At 48.0% G+C, this 21,175-nt stretch overlaps 2 protein-coding genes across 4 annotated transcripts in view; both read right to left on the minus strand.

Annotated features, from left to right (window-relative positions):
- Positions 1-10,805, minus strand: part of Hip1r (huntingtin interacting protein 1 related) — a 28,666-nt gene extending 17,861 nt beyond the window's left edge. Inside the window, exon 1 of the mRNA XM_028765982.1 lies at positions 10,633-10,805. Within this exon, the coding sequence (XP_028621815.1) occupies positions 10,633-10,725 (93 nt within the window). The 5' untranslated portion in view covers positions 10,726-10,805. The remainder of the gene's footprint in view (positions 1-10,632) is intronic.
- A 3,825-nt stretch (positions 10,806-14,630) lies between these two features.
- The window catches only part of Ccdc62 (coiled-coil domain containing 62), a 40,597-nt gene continuing 34,052 nt past the window's right edge, over positions 14,631-21,175 (minus strand). Inside the window, exons 12-13 of one of the 3 annotated variants that reach the window (XM_028765986.1) lie at positions 16,878-16,963; positions 14,631-15,831 (exon numbers count right to left, since the gene is read on the minus strand). In XM_028765986.1, coding sequence (XP_028621819.1) covers positions 15,741-15,831; positions 16,878-16,963 — 177 coding nt within the window. In that variant the 3' untranslated portion in view covers positions 14,631-15,740. Of the gene's footprint in view, positions 16,971-21,175 lie in introns of all 3 variants that reach the window. The other 2 variants (XM_028765984.1, XM_028765983.1) reach the window with 2 other exon arrangements.

Below are 21,175 nucleotides of genomic sequence, written 5' to 3' on the forward strand. Positions count from 1 at the left end.
TGACCACCATGCTTGGCCCCAGCTCCCTACTTCTTCATAAATCAGAAGAAACCCTCTCAGTCTGCAAGGGGACATTTCTGAAGGAAATAGGGCCAAGTGCGGTAACAGGTTCCACGGCAACCGTGAGATGCCTGGACTGCTAGGGACCTGCAAGAGGTGGTCTGCTGGTGGTCAGCAGACACAACAGAGCATGGGCAGGCGACCGCCTACGATATGGACCACTGGAAAATGTAGTAAGTCCACACCCACGCCCCAGGAACCACCAGTCTATGACAGGACAGTGTCAGCACCAAGAGGGGTTGACCCTTAGAGGGGCAGCAGAGCGGCTGAGGCTGAGAGGAAGCACAGGACTGCCACACAGGGCCATGGAAGGATAACATCATACAATCAGGAGATAGACTCCCCCACACCTGCCAGGCTTGAAATGCCCGTAGCGCTGTGCCACAGGGCCAGCAGCCAGGTCCCAGTAACAATGACTCCATTGGTTTTACTGAGTTCATCCTTGTGCCAAGTGCTTGGCCAGGGAATCTCACCAGGTCTTCAGGAGGAACCCCAAGAGTTCCTCCAGATAAGGACACAGATGCTTCAGGAGTTGGCCAGTGTCATAAAAACAAAACATGCTAAGTGTGTCACGTAAACAGGCCCACCCTAAGCATCCAATGTCACAAAAGGACCCTCCTGTGGCCTAGTACTGTGACTCTCACAGGGAGCAGCAGAATATCTACCCACAGTCCCAGGGTTACAGGGGGTTGGCAGGACTCATTCCCAGGCCCCTATTCTAGAGCCAGTGAGCATCGTCTGAGGCGCCCAAGAGCCATCTTGCCAACCCAACCATGGCTCCTCCACACCTCCATGTGCTGGATTCCACACCGTCCTGAGCCCCAGGTGCTGCTGTGTTCTGCCTGAGGCCTCAGAGCTGCTGGGACATGGCTGGATGCACAGCCAGCCTCTCAGAGCACCTTCACTCTCTGTGCTGTGGTTCTCTCTAGGGACAGTTCAGGAAAACGTTTCCATGTAGGCAGCCTTCTAGCCTAGGCCAAAACCAAGCTTCCCAGGGCCCCAGACACAGTGGACCTGTCCTGACTGCAAGCCAGGACACGGACTCTGGACTGTAGAATGGTTTAAGTCATAGGTGATGTAGGCAGGGCTGGAGAAGCTGGGAGGGCGGGTAGAGAGATGGAGCCAGGACAGAGCCCTCCCCCAGCCCCCATCTCAGCCTCCTGCCTTGGTGTTGTACTCTAACGCTGGACCTGGCCTTCACCTCCCCATCTTGGACCCCATCGAAGCCTCCATCCTGGGTCTAGGTTGGAGTTCTGAGAAGGCCTCATGACAGCCCAGGGGAACCTATGTCCTCAGAGTGTACCTGCCCTGCTTATCCACGACAACTGCGTTCTCTCTTCAGCGGAAAAATGATGCTATGAAGAGACAGGGGTAAAGGTTCAGGAAAGACACCAGGACCAAGTCGAATGAGGGGCCCATGACCTACACGGGTCCCTAGCAGCCGTCCTGGAGAGTCCTGTTTCAGCAGAAGGGCCTGGGTAAGGAAGGAGCACGGGGAGTAAAGGTGCTCTGAGAGGCTGGCTGTGCATCCAGCCATGTCCCAGCAGCTCCGAGGCCTCAGGCAGAACACAGCAGCACCTGCGGCCTAGCAAAAGGGGCTCAAGACAGTGTGGACATTCAGCACACGGAGGTGTGGAGGAGCCACAGTTGGGTTGGCAAGATGGCTCTGGGGCGCCTCAGACAACGTTCACAGTGTCAGCACCATGTTCTGCAACCCACAGCCCAATGGACACAGAATAAATGTGGATTTGGGTCAGCACACTCTTTTCCAAGAGCCCACACACCCAAGACAAGAGACTCTTTTCCCACAGTGCCTCTACAGCTGGGCGCCCCTCACACACTGGGAGACATTGCTTTAGACACTGCCCATACTCTGACCTGAACTCCCCAGGTGTGAAGCAGAAAACTCTGGGCCCCCTAGAAAATGCAGACTTGCCCACTCAGGCTTGGGTGATGTATGGGACAGGCCCCTGTCTAGCACACACGATCCCCAGCAAAAGGAAAGAAAACCAAAACAACACACAGCCCTGTCCAATGCATCTCTGTGATCCTCCCTCACCAGGACCTGCCTCATGGTCCTTACAGAGGCAGCCCTCTGCTCACAGCTCCGAGCTTCTGAGTGGCCTGCCCACGCTGCCTTGATTAGAGCAGCTACCTCTAGATACAAGACATCTTGGATTTTTTTGTTTTTTGAGACAGACTCTGACTATGACTGGTTTGGAACTCACAGAGATCTACCAGCTTCTACCTCCCAGCGCTGGGGCTAAATGTATGTGCCCCTGTGCCTGGCTGTGTCCTGGTGACGTTCATTTATAGCATTTGTCATCTGAAAGTGTTAGTTTATCACTTACACTGTCTCCAACTCCTCAAACACAAAAGGTACCCCATTACCCATCCGTGAGTTTCAGACTCATAGATTTGACCAAATGCCAATTAAAATATTCAAGGAGAAAAGTCTGCATTTGGACTGCCCACATGTAGGCTTTGTCCTCCTTGTTATTCCCTGAGCAACAGAGGATAACAGTTCATGTATGTGTAATCGATAATGTATTGGGAACACGGATTAAATTACATGAGTGGCTGTGTATAAACCACATGTGAATACTGTACCGTTTATACAAGGGCCTTGAACATCCGTGAGTTCTGATTTGTTTGTTTTAAGACAGGCTCTCACTGGGTAGCCCTGGCAAGCCAAGAACTCACAGAGATCTGCCTCCTGTGTGTTAGTATTAAAGATGTACATCACGGGCTGGAGAGATGGCTCAACGGTTAAGAGCACTGACTGCTTTTCCAGAAGTCCTGAGTTCAATTCCCAGAAACCACAGAGTGGCTCACAATCATCTATAATGGGATCTGATGCACTCTTCTGGTGTGTCTGAAGACAGTTACAGTGTACTCACATACATAAAAATAAATAAATCTTAAAAAAAAAAAAGGGACTGTATGTCACCACATCCTTAGATCACAGTATTTTCCAAGGTCCTGGACTCAATCCCCTAGACACTGAGGAATGGTCATACATCTTCCCCTCCTGCGGCACTTCCAGGACAGTCAATAAATCTTTACTGGACACATGTGAGAGGGGCCACTTGAGGCACAAGAGCTCTTTCAGACGTAAGCACTGGTAACTTTAAGGCGATGTCTTTCTTCAGCTAATAACTGAGCCACTAGAGATATTTATTAAAGTAGCTATAAAATAATTTCTATTTTTAAAATCATCCCTGAAGTGAATCAACTTAAGCCTCCTTGTGTGGTTATCACGAGGCTGTACAGCAGCAGTTGGCAGCGACAGACAGATTCCTCCAAGAGCCCAGGCTCAGAGCTGTTGGCAGGGCGGTGAGTTATTTTGCTCTGTGATTCCAAAGACTGGCTTGGAGGACAGAGTGCTCTCATTCAAACACTTTTGCTACCTCAAAGGCCATTGATGACCACAAACACAGGAGTTCTGTAGCTGAGGAGGCTAAGATGGGGCCATATGCAAAGCAGCACAGAGGCCCAAGGCGGAATCATTTCACAGACAGGAAGTCAGCAATCGACTGGCCCTGGTCCATCCAACTGCATCCCTCTGCATCTGAGTCTCCTGTCCCTTTGGTCCTGACCTCCCCATCATTCCGCCACTGAGGAAATGCAAGAATTAGTCTGTGATAGTCCATACCTCAAGGACAGCATGAAAACCCTGGGTCAGAAAACCTGTCCTATGGCCACTATTGATAAACCCATGGCCCAACCCACTGCCACCCCAGTTCCAGACTTTGTGGGTGGAATACCAGCAGAAAGACGTGGTCCTGAGTCACACCTCTGCTGTGCCAGAATCTGGATGGACAGGGAGTTAGCTGGGTGGTTTTGTTTCTGAGGTATTAGTGATGTCATCACAGACCTGTCTGTCCCACAAGCCAGAGAAGTGAGTCACACCCAGGCAGATGAACCTATTGCAGTTCAAGGCTTATGTTTAGCAAGGAGAAGGAAAGGTCCCGCCAGTCCTAATGTCTTCCACAGGCTCCTTCAGTCCCGTATGATGCTGTGGGCCATCCAGGCCAGGAAGAGAGGCAGCCAGAGAATGCAAAGTGGGTTGAGGCTTGCCAGTTCCCAAGGCAGTCCTCACTATGGGCCTTTCAGTGTAGCCCACTTAAGGACATCAGGGACAGTAGGTGGGCATATCAGAATGGCAGTGGGCCCTAAATAGAAACTCATGCCCAACCTCACAGCTGCCCACGTCTTCCTGCCCTACAGGTTGGCTGTCATATATCAGAGTAGCTTAACTCTGCCACCCTTCCTCTGGAAGCCAATTCAAACAGCCAAATGATCAGGAAAGAACACAATGTGGCCACAGTGAAAAGAAGGGAAAAGATCTAGTGACCTCCTTAAATTTACCTCCAGGGTCCTGCAGTCAGATTAAGTTTAAACAGAGGGCCAGGGCCAGGAACACCTAAGCAGACCCTGTGAGGATGCCCACCACTGATTCCCACTGACTGGGTTCCAGTCTCCTCTTGCAAGGTGGTCTGACAAGTTCTTGGAACTATGAAATCTCTTCAGGCGACAAGTTCCCCTTCCTGCTCCCAGTCTTTCCTTCTTCCAGTGTGAGATTCCTGGGGAAATTCCCAATCTCTTGGGGTCCATTGTTTTAATAGTCCAAGCTGAGAGGTGTGTCTCTCTGAAAACACTGGTTCTCAACTTGTGAGCCCCAACCCCTTTTGGGGGTCAAACAACCCTCTCACAGGGGTCATCTATCAGATAGTCTGCATATCAGATACTTATATTACAATTCATAGCAGTAGCAAAATTACAGTTATAAAGTAACAAGGAAAATAACGTTATGGTTGGGGGTCAACACAACATGAGGAACTGTATTAAACAGTCACAGCATTAGGAAGGCTGAGAACCACGGATCTAGAATTTCTGCCAGGCCACTTAAGAGACACCATGCATTATGCCGCCAGAATCAGGGAATACAGGGAAGAAAAGTTTGGGTCGAGGAAGACAGAGGCATGTATAAGGTGATGATCCAGTCAGCCCTGAAATAAACAGCGGTTCCCAGCTGGAGAGGGCACCAGGCAAGGCTGACCAGTACAGCCAGGCCTGCCAGGCATCGGGTGAGCCAGCTGAGTTTCCCTGTCCCTTGCCAATCAGGCCTTCACTCTGCCCCACAGGGTGTCCACTCACGGACAGGACCCAGCTGCTGGGATCAAGTGGCCGGCTAGGTTTCATTCACAGGATCCTGTACAGCAGGGGCTGGACAACAGTCTCAGAGCTGGGTCAGAGAAGAGCTTCTTCCCCATTCAGAAAGGGGACAGGTCTGCAGGGCATCTTAAGATGCCTCTGTCCCATACTCCCTGGAATCCCTACGGCAGACCACATCATCAGACATGAGCTGGGTAGTATGGAAGGTGCACACCTAACACTCATTCTTAAAGGGATGGTGCACAAAGTGCCACCCTCCAGATGTTCTACCCAGCTCTGCTCCTTTGCCCAGCATCCTGGCTCAGTTGTCCCTCTCACACAGGGACCACCTTCTATCTCCTTCAGTCCTGTCTGCTTTTCTGCACACAATCTAATCACTAGCACATTTGCTACACCCCTGCAAATACCTACAGCTACCCCACTGAGCCAGGGCCATGTCATTATTACTGTCTTAAAAATGGGGAAACTAGACCAGGTGGTGGTGGCATATGCCTTTAATTCCAGCACTCGGGAGGCAGAGGCAGGCAGATCTCTGAGTTTGAGGCCAGCCTGGTCTACAGGGTGAGTTCTAGGACAGGAATACACAGAAACCCTAGCAATGACAGACGCAGGCCTGACCCAGGTTCCTAACTACTCAGTACTTTTGCCACAGCTGGTACTTCTCTTCCCTAGAGGGGCACAAAGGTGACTTTTTCCCTTTTACTGTGTACCCCAATTCTGCAGGACTAGGTCAAGAGATGTCGTCAGTGTTCCCCGGGGGTGCACAAAAGCAAAAGTAGGAAGGAGGTGAAGTATGGGCAGCCCAGTCCCACCCCAGCCTGGACAAGTGGTCTGGAAAAGGAGACTTCAGAATTCTGTCATCCTGGGAATCAGGCCCCAACCCACCTTAAGGATAGCGTCTGAAGTGTGTGAGCCCAACCTACTCTTCGCTTTCTGACAGGGGCCTTGGCTTTGTCTCCTCTCATCCAGCCAGCTGTTGTGACAAAGGCCTATGCCTACTCCTGGGGACACAGTGGAGGCAGGACAGACCACATCAGCCCTCAAGAATTCATCCAGTCCTGAGATAACAGCTAGACAGAGCTGGGGGGTTTGGGCTATCCACCATGTGGGTTAGGGCTCTTCTCCAACCCTGGGGCTGGGGATTTTTTCCCTATTATTGTAAATATTTTGATCGTGCAGGCATGTAGTAACATGCTATAATTACACTCTTTCCCCCTTCTGCAGTACTTGGAATCAAGCTGGGGTTTCTTACTTGTAGGCAAGCACTCTGTGGCCAACCTTCACTGAGACACACCCTAAGCTATAAGCAGACCAGGACTGAGCATGGGGTCTGAAAGACTCCCAGAACTTGAGAACTGCTTTGGAGCCAGAGACCAGGGCAGGTTCCAGACACCTGCTAGCTCCTGTGGCCTCTGGTAAGCAGGTCCAGAATCACCTGGCTGAGGAAATTCCACACAATACCAACGCCTGGGGCTCTGCCCCCAACCAAATCATTTTGCCCCGTTTGCCTGTGGTCTACTGCTACTCACACCTGCACTGTCCACAGGCAGCTGCTGAATGCCCCCCAGGCTGAGACTCCTCGGAGGAACAAAAGGAGCACCACCCCACTCATACTTAACAGTGCTCCAGTGGGAGGAGGGATTATTCAAGGACTTGCTGGGTAAAGTCAAAGTTACAATCCAAATTAACTTCACCTGCCTGTTTGCCTTTAGACGACAGTAGATGATCTGAATATTGCACCCGTGGCCCCTCTTCTGCATCTATTCACCAGCTCTACAGTGTCAAGCGGCTGCAGCCAGAAGTCAGGACTTGTCAATAAAGGTTAATCTTTACAAGAGTTTGGTCCCTGGGGGGGCGGGGGGGGGGGGGCTGCTGAGGAGATCTGTCACTGATCTGGAAACCGGAAGGTGAGAAGTATCTCCATCTGCTGCTGCCTCAGCAGCTGGCTCCCAGTGGGACAGCCTCACCCCTCATCTCTCACCTTTCACCTCTGAAGCTGATGTTGCCCTGGGTTTAACTGTGCTCTATGATTAAAGGGTTTCTCTCAGCCTGACCTGAGAAAAGGTCCCTCCCTCTGTCTCTGCATGTTGTGGGTAAATTGGAGGCTCAGAGAAGCAACAAAAAGGGCAACTGTGTTTTCCCACAGAAAGGAAAATACAATCAGCTTCTAGCTGCATCTCGTACTTCAAAGATGATTTACCTTTCATTAGAGGTCCAAGATTTTGAACTCTGGGGGTGGAGGGAGTGGAGAACAGTAGGCCAACTATTTGCTGAGACCCTACTATGTGCTAGACACTACTAATGTTTACTGTGTTGGATTTATTATCCCCTTCTTGCTACTGTAACAAATTGCTACAGTTTTAGTGCCCTAAAACAGCATGATACATCTTACAGTTCTTCCAGCCAGCCACAAGTCTGGAATGTTTTTATTACCCATGCTGGCCTTGTAGCTAAGGATGACTGGCTTGTGCCACCATGATGGATTTATGCAGTGCTGGGGATCAAACTGGTGGGTTCAGGAATCCACTGAACTATATCCCCAGCCCCTGGAATGGGAACTGAAGCGCTAAAAGTTGGCACCAGTAGGGCTGGGTTTCTTTGTGTAGGTTCTAGGGCAGAAATCTGTTTCCTTGCCTTTCTCAGTTTATAAAGGATGACATTATTCCTTAGCTGTAGCCACTTGCCTCTCTGCTTCCCTCATCCACATTTAGGGACCCTGTTATGGAGGGCCCACCTGGTGACTCATAAAACCTTCCACCTCAAGGTCAGATGAGCCACTTGATTCCATCTACAATCTGAATTATGCAAATAACACAGTTAGTTAGGCTGTGGTCATCTTTGCAGGGACATGACTCAACCTACCTCACAGTATCTCAAAGTACACTCTTCCAGAAACACAGAACTATCCCTGTTTTCTGCAGAAGAAGCAGGCTCTACAGTCAAGCAACTTGCCCACCACAAGGTGAACCGAGACACGAGAGATCAGGTCTACCCTGTCTACGAGTGTGCTCCGAGAAGTCACAATGTCTTTTTTTCAAAGGTATACTATTCAGAACACAGGTACAATGAGTTGTGGAGCATTTTATAATCAATTTGAAAAAGGGTCTTATCAACGAAGGGACTAAAGTAATGCGGCAAAACGGGCTGCCTCTGAGACACACCACTGGGGTCAGAAGCTCATAACTGAAGCGCCAGCTGCCAGAAGGAAGACTGACTGCCTCCCTACACACTCCTGAGGTAACCACAGAGCTCTCTGCAAAACAGGGTGTGTCCTGTCCACAGAGCAAACATGTAAGCATTCCTCTTCCTCCTGGCCCCGGGAGCCCAAGAGGAGAGGCTAGCAGGCTGCTGAGGACTTCACATCTAAGCTGGCTACTCCACAGCCACCACCCTGCCAAGCATCAATGTCAAGACAGGAGGTGTGTTCCAAAGGGAGGCAGGTCCCAGGACTAGATGTGCTATTTTCTGTCTCAAAGGAGACACGGAAGCAGTAAACCAGGGCTCTCTAGGTCTTTCTTGCAAGGAGCCTGCCTGGCAGCTCGCTAGATATTTCTGGGAATGATCTAATTAAATATTAACTACTTGCAAAACTATGTTCTTACGTCCCTCACTAAGTCCCTTCGAAGACAGGCTGGCCTCAAACTCTCCTACGACAAAGTTGCTCTGGAGTGGGTAAGTCCTGTGAGACTCCTCAGTACAAAGTTATGCTTTATGTATAACCCTCTTAATCCCTCAAAAACTCAGGGAGGGCAGGGGGAAATAGCTCAGCAGGCAAAGGCACTTGCTGACTTACCTGACAACCTGAGTTTGATTCCTGGAACCAATATGGGGAAAGGAGAGAAGTTGTCTTCTGACTTCCACACATACACACAATAAATAATCATAGAGTTTTAAAAGTGGGCAAAGCAAGTCAAGAGAACTACCTTTTTTTTTTTTTTTTTTTTTTTTTTACAGACCAACCACCAAACACATGTGGTCCTGTATCAGAGATTGTCCCTGACATTCAGGAAGGTTACCCTTGACATAATCATTTAAGCAGAAGATCAATGAGCTTGACCTTTAAAACCCCATCTCCTCTCCCGTCTCTTCCTGCAGCAATCAGAGCTGTCTCTGCACCTGCTTAAAAGCAGGGGGGGAAATTCTAAAACTCATTGAATAAATCAAGCTCTTGACAACACCCAGATTCTCGGTGCCAACAGTATTTCTCTCTAGGCTCTGTGAGTCTAGTAGCACAATTAATTATGTGTTAATGACTTCACATCAAACGCCATGTTTATTTTTATGGTGGGTGATCCAGGCTGGACCTGATGGAGATCACACGGATAAATTAATCACTTGCAGCCAGGTTGGTACTGGCACTTGGCATGCTCGGAGCCCTTCCGTCCTGAAGTTTACCACTATCACTGTCCATCAGAAGCACAAAGGTTAGACCTCACGTTTTGTTATTTCAAAACGAAAGCTAGTGTAGACTGCTTGTGCTAACTTGTTTTGAAAGCAGCCACAGGAGTCCTTGTTCTCTGCTCTGACCAAGAGGGAAGGAACTCGCCAGTGGCACCCACAAATGCAAATGTCACCAACCTGCTTCAGACACAGGTGGGAGGAGTCTTTGGCTTCCTTTATTGCTAAACTTTAAAAAAAAAAAAAGCAGCCATTTCGGTCTGGGCTGACTTAAGTCTAGCAAATAATTAGTGACACCCCCGCTCCCCATCCCTATGAGTCCACGCAAGATCAGGGCAGAGTTTGTAAAACAAAAAGGAGGGAAGCAGACGTGTTGGTGGTCGTCTGGAAGCAGGAAGATGAGGATTTCGAGGCTAGCTACATGAGACCCTGTCTAAAAAAAAAAAACCCACAAAAAACAAAGCAACACCTGCACCGTGGGTCCCCAGAACCCATGCATGAATGAATGCGCATCAGGGCCATTATTTAATTTTCCACGCCACCTTCTCAGGTCGGGCCCTCTCCTGGGAGAGCGGCGCGTGGGAGCGCAGGAAGGAGCCTGGGAAGTTTCCGTCTGTCAGGCGCCGGTGTTTAACGAGGGGGTGGCAGCCTATTTATAAGTGGGCCCCCGCGCGGGCAAACAAGTCTGGCGACATACGTGAAACTTTTCACCCAGCAGATAATAAGATACTGTGCGAGCCGGAGAAACAGCTCGGGAGCGAAAGGAGGCAGGAGCTTCCCTGGGAAGAGGACAGCGAGCTGAGGGCGCCCGGGGCCGCGCGCGGCCGTGCGCACCTGGGCCGCGTCCGCATCCCCGAGCCCAGCCCGGCTGTTGCGCGGCTTCCGGTCACCTGCGCCGCCCGGGCCGCGGAGCCCGCAACCGTCCGCGCAGGGCCGAGCGCACCGAGGGCCGCCGCTGCCGCCACCACCGCCCGCCCAGCCCGTGCCCGCGCTCGCCTGCGTCTTGTCGAACTGCTCGCGCTCGGCCTCAAGGCTGTGGCCCGGCCTGCGGTTCAGCACCCGCGCCGGCACATTCTTGATGCTGTTCATGCTGCCGCCGACCGTGTCCCGGCCCGGCTCCGCGCGAATGAGGCGTCACCGCCCGGCTCGAGCCTAGGCACCCGGAGGCCGCGCGCCGCGCCGCACGGGGAGGAGCCGCCGCCCCTCCCGCCAGTCACTCCGGCTGTCCAACCGACGCCCCGCCCTCCCCGGCTCCGAACGCTCCGCCCCCCGCCCCCGCCGGGTCCCCAGGACTCCTGGCGTGCCCCGCCCACTGCATCCCTTGATCAACCCCTAGCACAGTAGCCCCTGCGCTGTCCCCACCGTGGTCCCTTAGGACTCCCAGGACACCTGGCCATGCAACCCTCTGTCACCCAGGACGCTCTGCCCTGCATCCTTCCAGTCCCCCAGGACGTCTTACCCGGCACCCTTCTGGTCCCCCGGGACTCTGAACTCCAAGACCCTGCATCCGCTTCGTTCCCGCGGGACTTCCTGGGAGTGCCCCTTGCACACCTGTCCCTGTCACCAAGACTCCCCAACACACCCGCCCCGTCCCCCCCAATTCTGACAGATCAGATGCAAGGACAAATACCCACTTAGCTTGGCTTCATATCTACTCCCCTTCTCCCCAAACAAAGAAAAGATCAGCTGTCCCTTCCCCTTCCTCAGGTTGGATCTTTCTCTACACCTGTAGCGGGGAAACTGGAGCAAATTGAGTCTAGTCTCCTTGAGTGTGGTCAGTAGCCACATAGCAGGTTTCTTCAGTCTTTTTGTTGGGAACCCAGCCTTCCCTCCAAGTCTTTGCTTTTTTTGAGATAGGAAATGCTGTCTTGAGTTAGACACCTGACCGTCTGTCTCCCAGGTCAGGTGAAACTCTCTGAGGACCTTTCCTATTGCTTGTTCCTCACTGTGTTGACTCAACATTTCAGAGTTGGACAAGGCTGTCTTCGATGTTAAGAGATTAGCCATGCTTTATCTAATACCAATCAATGAAAAGCTTCTTTGCCAAAATAACAGTAGAGTAACAACAGCTGATACTGAAAACCTATTTGCCAGGTATAGGTCTAAACCCCTTATAGGTATTATCTTGCCCTAATCCTCGGCAATTCACTAAATACCCATGGTCAAAACAAAACAAAAGGGGCCGTTTTGCTCTATGCCAGCTGTTTCTCAGACTCTTTTTCTCACATGAGACAAAAACCAGTTATCCTGTGATTTTCATACAAAAGGCCATCCCCCACTGGGTATAGAACTTCTACTACAGTGGCCTGTCCTTATCAAAAGTCCCCATTCTTTTAGTCAATAGAGGCTATTCCTGTGCTGGCCATGCTGCTCAGCATTCGGTCAGCAGGATTCCATTTGATCTTAAAGTTTTGGTGGTATTTTTGCAGACCCAGACAAAAGGCTTAGAGCCCAGGTTTACACAATTGCAAAATGATGCCTTCAGGATGTGGTCACCAATCTCCCAGGTTTCATGCCACTGGGCTCTGAGATGCACACTTGTTGATGATACTGGAGTCCCTATGGCTCTTACAAGTAAGTAAAGGTACTTGCTGCCAAGCTTGATGTTCCTGAGCCCCACATGGTGGAAGGAGTGAAATGATTCCTGCGTGTTGTCCTCTGACCTTTAATTTCAAGCTGTGGCATACACATGTACACATACACAATATAAACACACAAATAAAATTTAATTTTAAAAAATGAGTGCGAGGGTAATCGTGAGACCTTTAATTCTAGCATTTTCAAGGCAGGTGGCCTCTGTGTGAATGAGTGACTAAAAAAGGGTTGTCATATAAAATGAAGCCTTTGAAAGAATAAACCATCCCCACAGAGTGGAGAACAGAGTGAAGACTTTACTGTTAACGTATGTTATAAATTGGCATTTCTGAGGTAACAACGGTGGAAACCCCACTGCCTTGATTATTAAGGTTCATCTCCAGACATCATCAACAGAGGGACCTGGTCGTTGACTGGCTGTCACTAACTGGCTGTCATCCCCCTCAACATCACAGTAAGGATGCCCTTTTGGTAAATTGTAACCGTTGTTTAATTCTCCTCCAGGGGAATACAAATTAGACTCCATCCAGGAGAACTGAGGAAAACAGCCAAGTTTGGAGGGGCTCACGGAACAATACTGTGTGCTGTAGTAGCTAACACCTCACTGACACACGGCACGATCCACCCAGCCCCTCTGCAGTTCTGTCTTGCGCCATCCTGGATTTTCAAGTCTGCACACGCATCATGCTCCTTCCAGAGCCTCAGGGACCTTGCACATGCTGTTAGTATACCTGGAATTCCCTTCCTGTTTGCCTGGTTGAGTGTCTGCTTACCTTGCAGCTCTTGGTTTAGATGCTATTTCTCTAGGGAAGCTTCCCTGACTCCTCCACCCTGACCTATGTCTCAGTATCTCAACATTCTATTTCATAACACCAGTCTTCCACGTGATTACTTAAGGTCTGTGTTTCCTACTAGAATGCAAGCAGGACTTACCCAGATATCTCCCATGGCCTCCAAAGCTGCATGGTGTGCTCACTGTGAATTTGTATGTGTGAGGTACCAGGGATTGAATCCAGGGCCTGGTGCATGCTGGGGAAACACTCTAACCATGAACTCTATCTCCAGCTCCCTCTCTATTTTGTTTTGAAATCAGGTCTCACTAGTGTCGCTTGAGTTGGAACTGAACTCACTCTGTACCTTCAGCTTGCCATCCTTGTGCCTGGCCTCCCCAGTAGATGGGGTTACAGATCCTTTCAGTGTTTTAAGCATTACCTGGCTGAGAACCCACAGGCCCTCCTAACAGAGCTGATTAACATGCACTGTCACTCGATAGACTCTTCTGGAAGGCCACCCCATTTTAACCCTGACGCATGTGTCAGGCATCTTGGTTGATTTAATTCAATCTGTTCTTTAGAATATGGAGGTTACTGATTAGAATCATTCTCCTGGAGGCTTAAGTGGCTGGCCTTCCTGCACTGTGCAGAAACCAAAATCACACCAACTGTCTTAAGGGAAAGAAAGCTACAGGCTAGAGTAGCAAGAGGCTTGCATACAAACCAGGGACATATGGGTCACTGTTCAGAGTGTGACATGTCTTCCATGACAGGGCTACCACCCTTGGGCTCATACCACAGTCTCAATTCTAAGCACTCCCTTGGCACTTTCTGGGTAAAACTGTTTTAAATGTTTATGTACAATCTTGATTCAGAATTTCTTTTGGAGGGGGTGTTTCTATTTCTGTCTAAAAGGTCTGTTCACAAGTTCCCAAAATACCCTGTATGGGTCTTTTCCAATGCTGAGATCATTTTTGGCAGGAGAATTATAATTCAGTTGCCTCCTAATATGTTGGTCTTAGGGAATGACAATGACAAAATGCAAATCCTAAAGGCTGGCTTATCTTGCAACTCTTTGCGACGCATATGAGAAATGGCTCCAATATAAAAATAACATGTCGAGACAAAGAAGATGATCATGTTAAAATTTGCCATTCTGAATTTCATGTTAACTCATAACAATCTTGTTAGGTCAGAAGAGGTTTGTAACACTGGATATGGTAACATACAGGTGGGACTCCTGTCATCCCAGCACCAGAGAAGCTGAGGCGGGGGACCACAAGTTTGAGCCAGTCTGGAATATACAGGTGCTATAGATATTTCAAGCCTATGAAATAAAATTATACTCAGCTATAAAATAGTGTATTTCAAATCCTGTTCTACCATACATTTTCCTATGGAGCATCGAGCTGGTGTTCCCTGTCAGCAGGCAAGTGGAGACACAGCCATGAGCCTACAGCACAGATCAGGAAAAGCTTACTATGTGGATCCTCAGTTTGGAACCTGGCCTCTCCAAGGGCTTCCCGTTTGGCGAGCGCTGGTTCAGAATCAGTTCTTCATTCTTAGTCTGGCTCAGCACAACGAGTCTAAAGAGAAACCAAGTATGTATAGAGGGTGCCAGCCTCACCCAGTTTCTTTTCAGCACCCTTACTACACAGGTGAGCTCAGAGCTCAAAAGCCTTCCCCACCCCCATCATGAAAATCATCCGGGAATAAACCCTGATGCCTCTAACAAAGGGGCATTGACCCAGCACAATACAACCTTCATCTGCAGTGCTTAAGAGACGTCCACTTGCTAGGCTGCACTTAAAGTTCCTCTTAGCCTGGCGGTGGTGGTACACGCCTTTGATCCCAGCACTCACTCAGGAGACAGAAGCAAGCAGATTTCTGTGAGTTTCAGGCCAGCCTGGTCTACAGAGCTAGTTCCAGGACAGCCAGGGCTACACAGAGAAACCCTGTCTGGAAAGTCAAAAAGATTGATTAAATACGTACGTATGTACATACATACATACATACATACATACATACATACCTTGTTTTAGTCCTGTATAGTAAAAGGAAACCAAATAAAATATTTTTTATTATTAAAAATATTTTTATTGAATGAAGCTGGTCAATTCTGGTAGAAAGGACAAAGGCAAATGGTATAATCTTTTTAAAAAATTAAATTACAAGTAAAATAGAATTTTTAGTCTTCAATATTTTCTTTAAAATCCATACAAAACTTGATCTTCCAGCAAGCGCTGTCCTGTGTAAGTGAACTGTCTTCTACAGAGCCAGGCAAGATACAGCTGTCGCCTGAGGACAGGCGGGCCTTAACTGCTAGCACCCAAGCTAATAGTGTCCTGTTACAAACTTTACACCACCTTATCTCATGTCCATCACTACAGCAAAGTCCAACACTAAAACCAGAAGAGAAGAAGAACACACACAGGAAGCTGACTCTCGGGAAATTACAGTTATAACGTGGATACACACAGACTTTAAGGAGGCTGACAGCTGAAGTGAGTTTTACACACAGGGTGTTGGATACTCCCAGGATGCTGTTAAAAGATTCCTGCATCTTGACAGTTTGGTTTTTGCCTTTTCCTTTTAGCGTATTTCCAAAAGTGTGTGTAGAGTAAGGCCTCGTTTTTTTAGGCATGAAAATTACTTTTTACACAAAAAAAAATGATTCATCAAAAACAAAACATAGATGCTTTAAGAAGTAAACTTGAGTGTCTCCCCGCCTTCGCATTAACGGCTGGTTATGTGGGGATCACAGTCCTCTTTATCGTCAGGTGACTGTATGGTATCCACTTTCTGCCTTCCAAAGAGAATCTTGTTTCTGGGAGAAAACAAAAACAGTCAACAAAATGGAAATGGGTCAGCACTGAATGTGCTGGGAGCTCCTGCTCTGAGACCCTGACCACAGATCTGGTTTTCTTCATCACTAAGGTCTGATGATGTTTTGTCAGGATGAGAGCAGGGGCAGGAGGGGAGGCAGGCAGGGGCAGGAGGGGAGGCAGGCAGGGGCAGCTGACATGTCTTGCCCTCCAACCGGAAAGGCTCTGGTGCTTAACAGGAGAATCCTGTAGCACCTACGCCATGGAACTCATGGACTTGGAAGGAAGATCTGACAGAATCAGACAACACAACAAAGTGCTTCCTGGGGGACAGACTCATCAAACTCAAGGTCACACAAGACTCTGTCTAGACAGACAGACAGAAGCAATGCTGAGATATAAACTTAGATGCCACTTGAAAAATTCTATTTTCTGGGTCAGGGTATCACTTACGTAGCCCAGGCTCATCTCTAACTCCTCATCTTTTTGCCTTAGTCTCCCAAGTTCCCAGGTGCTACAATTACTTTTTGAGGCAGGATCTTACTTGTGATCAAACATGTGATTCTCCTGCATCAGTCTTTCCTTAGGAATTACACACTGTGCCAGATGACCCAAATAAGATTTTTTTTGGGGGGGAGGAGGGTCAAGACAGGGTTTCTCTGTGTAGCTCTGACTGTTCGGGAACTCACTCTGTAGACCAGGCTGGCCTAAAACTCAAAGATCTGCCTGCCTCTGCCTCCCGAGTGTGGGGATTAAGGGATTATGCCACCACTGCTCAGCTAAGATGCCAATTTTCAAAACTGGATGGATACACCAACTTCCTTAGATTTAAAATTATCAGTAAGAAGAACAAAAATTTTTTCAATTTATAATTCACTTACAAGTAATTGGCATTCTACTCAGGTTAATTATAGTAAAAGCAAATCAGGAAAAGGGAAAGAATTACTGGGTCGGATAGATGTGTGGCTTTGACTCTACACTATTGACATTCCTGGTTACTTATTAATATCAATTGTGATACAGGGTGAGACAAGCAAAGGTGACCTACGCATGACCACAGTCAATGTCCAAGTTGACTTTGTCTCTTTCAATGACTGACAAAGGTGGTTTTTTCATTTGGCTCTTCTGAGACTTCTAATTTCTAGAAAAAACAACTCCAAAATTAGTATCTAAGTTAGAGAAATTAAAAAATACTTTAGACAACTAAACACAAATATCTTTCAAAGACCTTGGGGGGACTGGAGAGATGGTTTAGAATAGAAGCACTTGCTGAGCAAGCCTGACAACCTGAATTTGATACCTGGAACTTAGAGTGGAAGGAGAAAACCAACTGCCATAGATGCCACAGCACAAATGCAAACACACACACACACACTACTAAAAACCCTATTACAATACAATGTACTTGTCTTTGGGGAACATTTCACTGTGTGCTGTTTGTAGCTGGGCTAGCCTAATTCAGAATCTCCTACCTCAGTCTCCATGTATCTGGACTGTAGGTACTCAGCACTGTGCCTGGTTTACAAAGTCTTTTTGTTGTCATTCTTTCTCAACTTATTTGTATGGTAGTGTGTGTGTGTAAACACACATCATGGCATGTATTTGTTGGTCGGAGGACAACTCTTGGGAGCTGGTTCTTTCCTCCCACTAGTGGGATCCAGGGATAGGGACGAAACTTAGGTTGTCACTCTTGCTGGTAAGAGTCTTTACTGTCTGAGCCATCTCACCAGCCCATCATTTTGTTGTAATTTTTTAGAAGTTTTTTTTTTTAATGATACTTATTTGTGCGTATGTAAGTGGCATGGGGCTCAATTCAGAATGTTAGTTTAGGCAGCAAGAGTCTCTACCTAGACCCACACAGCCAGCTTAATAGCTTTTTTTTTTTTTTGGTTTTTCGAGACAGGGTTTCTCTGTGTAGCCTTGGCTGTCCTGGAACTCACTCTGTAGACCAGGCTGGCCTCGAACTCAGAAATCTGCCTGCCTCTGCCTCCCAAGTGCTGGGATTAAATGTGTGCACCACCACCGCCCGGCTTAATAGCTCTTTTTTTCCTCTCTTCCTCTCCCTCCCACTTCTTCTTTCTTATTGTCTTTTTGAGATAGGATTTCTCTATGTAGTTCTTGCTGTCCTAGAACTCACTATGTAGGCGAAGCTGGACTCAAATCCATAGAGATTCTCCTGCTTCTGCCTCCAGAGCACTGGACTAGAGGTGTGCACCATCACTTTTAATATTTATTTCATTATTTGCTTGGATGACTGTTTTGAGGAGGGTCTTGATATACAGCCTTTGCTGGCCTAGAACTTGCTATGAAGACAGGACTGTACAGATATGGTGTAGAATACATGCATACAAAACACTCATACACATAAAATAACAAAAATAACAATATATCTTTAAAAAGATACAAGTAGGGCCAGGCAATGGTGGTGCATGACTTTAATCCCAGAACTCAGGAGGCAGAGGCAGGCACATCTCTGTAAGTTCAAGGCCAGATTGGACTACACAGCTAGTTCCAGGACAGCCAGGGTTACACAGAGAAACCCTGTCTCAAAGGGAAGAAAATTACAAGTGTGGATGGGCTTGTAGTCTCCAAGTTGGAGAGGCAGGGAGGAGTAGATCACTGATCAGACAGACTAGCCTACTCGGTGAGGTCTAGGATTAAAGGTATGTGCCCCTTGCCTGACCACTTTTTTCCTTTCTTTTCTTCCTTCCTTCCTTCCTTCCTTCCTTCCTTCCTTCCTTCCTTCCTTCCTTCCTTCCTTTCTTTCTTTCTTTCTTTCTTTCTTTCTTTCTTTCTCTCTTTCTCTCTTTCTTTCTTTCTTTTTTTGAGACAGTCTCTCACCATGTAGCCCAGGCTGGTCTTGAACTCATGAACCTCTCCCCTTGGCCTCCCAAGTTTTGGGATTACAGGCACAAATCTTAAACTCATACATAAAATGTCTAGTCCTGTGCATTAGTCACAGCACCAAGCTCCATTTAGGGCTGAGGTGTCCCCATTCTCATTGGCAATAAGGGGCTGCCCTGAGTGTGGCCAGCAGGACTGCAATTTATTCCCTCACCTTTTTTCCTGGTCAAGTTTTAAATTATTGGAGTTCTGTTGTTGTTATTGTTGAACAGTTAATACATTTACACTAGTTCAAAAGACCAAATAATATTTAAAACAACAACGAAAAACAGACTGGGCCAGTGAGATGCCTTTAGCAGTTAAAAGTTCCTACCACCAAGCCCGACAGCCTGAGTTGGATACAAGAGATCCCCATGGTGGAAGGAGAATGGTCCTTCTACAAACTGTCCTCAGACCTCCACCCATGAACTACAGCACATGCACACCCACTCACCACATATACTCAATAGAACAGTGTTAAAACCTGTATAATATAACAAAGAGTATGGTCTGTACCTTTCCTTTGCATCATGCTAGGAACAGTTACAGTCTCTGTCCAATGCAAACTAAAAGTTCCAAGGAAAACCTGGAATTATGCCATCTCCTACCCATGCAGAAGTGTCTGGGAGAATCACAAAATGACACTGCTTGTCCAAGGGTCAGAAGCCCCGCTGTTCCCTGCAGGAGGATGGATCTCTGGAGCTCCCCAGTGTGGCAGAAGAGGATCTCTTCCACAGAGGGCTCTGAACTACTACTGCCCTTTAGCTCCCAATGATGACACCTCAGAAAGGCAGACAGGATACTCAAAACTTTACCCTCCTTCCTTGTTGCAAAAACAAGAATCTTTTCATAAAATCATTTGCTTTTCCTGTTTTTAGCTTTAACAAGTTCATACACAGGGGAAGGAGTGTATGAAGCTTGTTGCCACGTACATTTCTGCTGTTTAAATTCTGTTTCCAGTATCTCCAGAATCAGTTAATCCATCTGCAAATACATTCTGTCTGGAGCCAGTGCTATTTGTTTGTTTGTTTCTTTTCCAATTAACTGGTTTTCTGATTCTGTGGAATGCTGATCAAAGGATTTAATCCCTTCCCTCATCGATAAAGGGAAGGGTGGGATCATAGACTTCTTCTTCTTTCCAACTCAAAAATTCTCTCAACCCAAGTTTTTCCCAGCCTCACAGAGCTTCAGTACAGACGTGAGATCCACTCTCCTGCACTTTCCTCTCAATTCCACTCAAGGTCGTGACCAAGGAGCCTCTGTAGCAGGTGATCAACCAGTGTGAACCACGATGGAAAATGATGGAGATGCACAGACATGCAGCTCACACCACGGAGACAAAGTGAGGGCGCTCTGGGTTGTATCTGAGATAGCAGATAGGATCTCACATAAACCCAACGCCCTCTTCTGGCCTCTTTCAGCACTGTACAGACATAACATAGGCTGGCACAACACATAAAAATATTCCTTTAAACAATACAAGTGTGAGCCAGGCAGTGGTTGCACACACTTCTAATCACAGCATTCAGGAGGCAAAGGCAGGCAGAGAGCTCTGAGTTCCAGGCTAGCCTGGTCTACAGAGTGAGTTCCAGGATAGTCAGGGCTACACAGAGAAATCCTGTCAATAAAACAATAACAACAACAAAAATACGAGCGTGTTAGAATTGCCTTGTAATCTCAGAACTGTGGAGGCATAGAGAGGCAGATTACTAACCAGCTACAGTGGTCTACTTGGTGAGTTCCAGTAGGAGATCCCGTTTCAAAAACTGGTGGGTGACACCATCCAACACTGTCCGCTGACCCCCACCAGCAGCATGTCTACACACAGCCTTTGCACTCCCGCAGGCACATAGTCATACAATGAGATATCAATTGGCAACTAAGAACACAGTACCAATGTCCCAACAACACAAATCAGTCTCAAAATATCAAGGAAAAAGGTGAAGAGTACACACAGGCTCTAGGAGACCCATGTTGGTTCTGAGGACCAATATGGAAAAAATAAACTATATCTACTGCGTGACTGTGTTTCCACAATGCTCCGCAGCAGGCAGTGATAGCCTGCAGTGATGAGATCACAGCATGTGGGATGAGTACAGAGGCACTCACTGCACAGGGCGCCCAGGGAACTCCCTCTGATGGAGGTTCTCTCCTCAGTGAACACTGCATGGGTTCACATGCACGACCACACTTACTGAAGCAGCATGAGTTTGACGACTTTTTCATTAAAACAGCAGGGAAGACACTGAAGACATCTCGTGTGTGTGTGTGTGTGTGTGTGTGTGTGTGTCTGTCTGTCTGTCTGTGTGTGTGTGTACTTATGTGTACAGGTATGAACACCCATACATGTGAGTAACGGCCAGAGGACATGGGTGTCCGGCTCTCACTCTGCCATATACTCCTTTGAGACCGAGTCCCTCACGGAATCTAGAGCTAGGCTGGCAGCCGACGAGCCTCAGGATC

This window comes from Grammomys surdaster, unplaced genomic scaffold (genome assembly GCF_004785775.1).
Source record: "Grammomys surdaster isolate TR1022 unplaced genomic scaffold, NIH_TR_1.0 166, whole genome shotgun sequence".
Lineage (NCBI taxonomy): Eukaryota > Metazoa > Chordata > Mammalia > Rodentia > Muridae > Grammomys > Grammomys surdaster.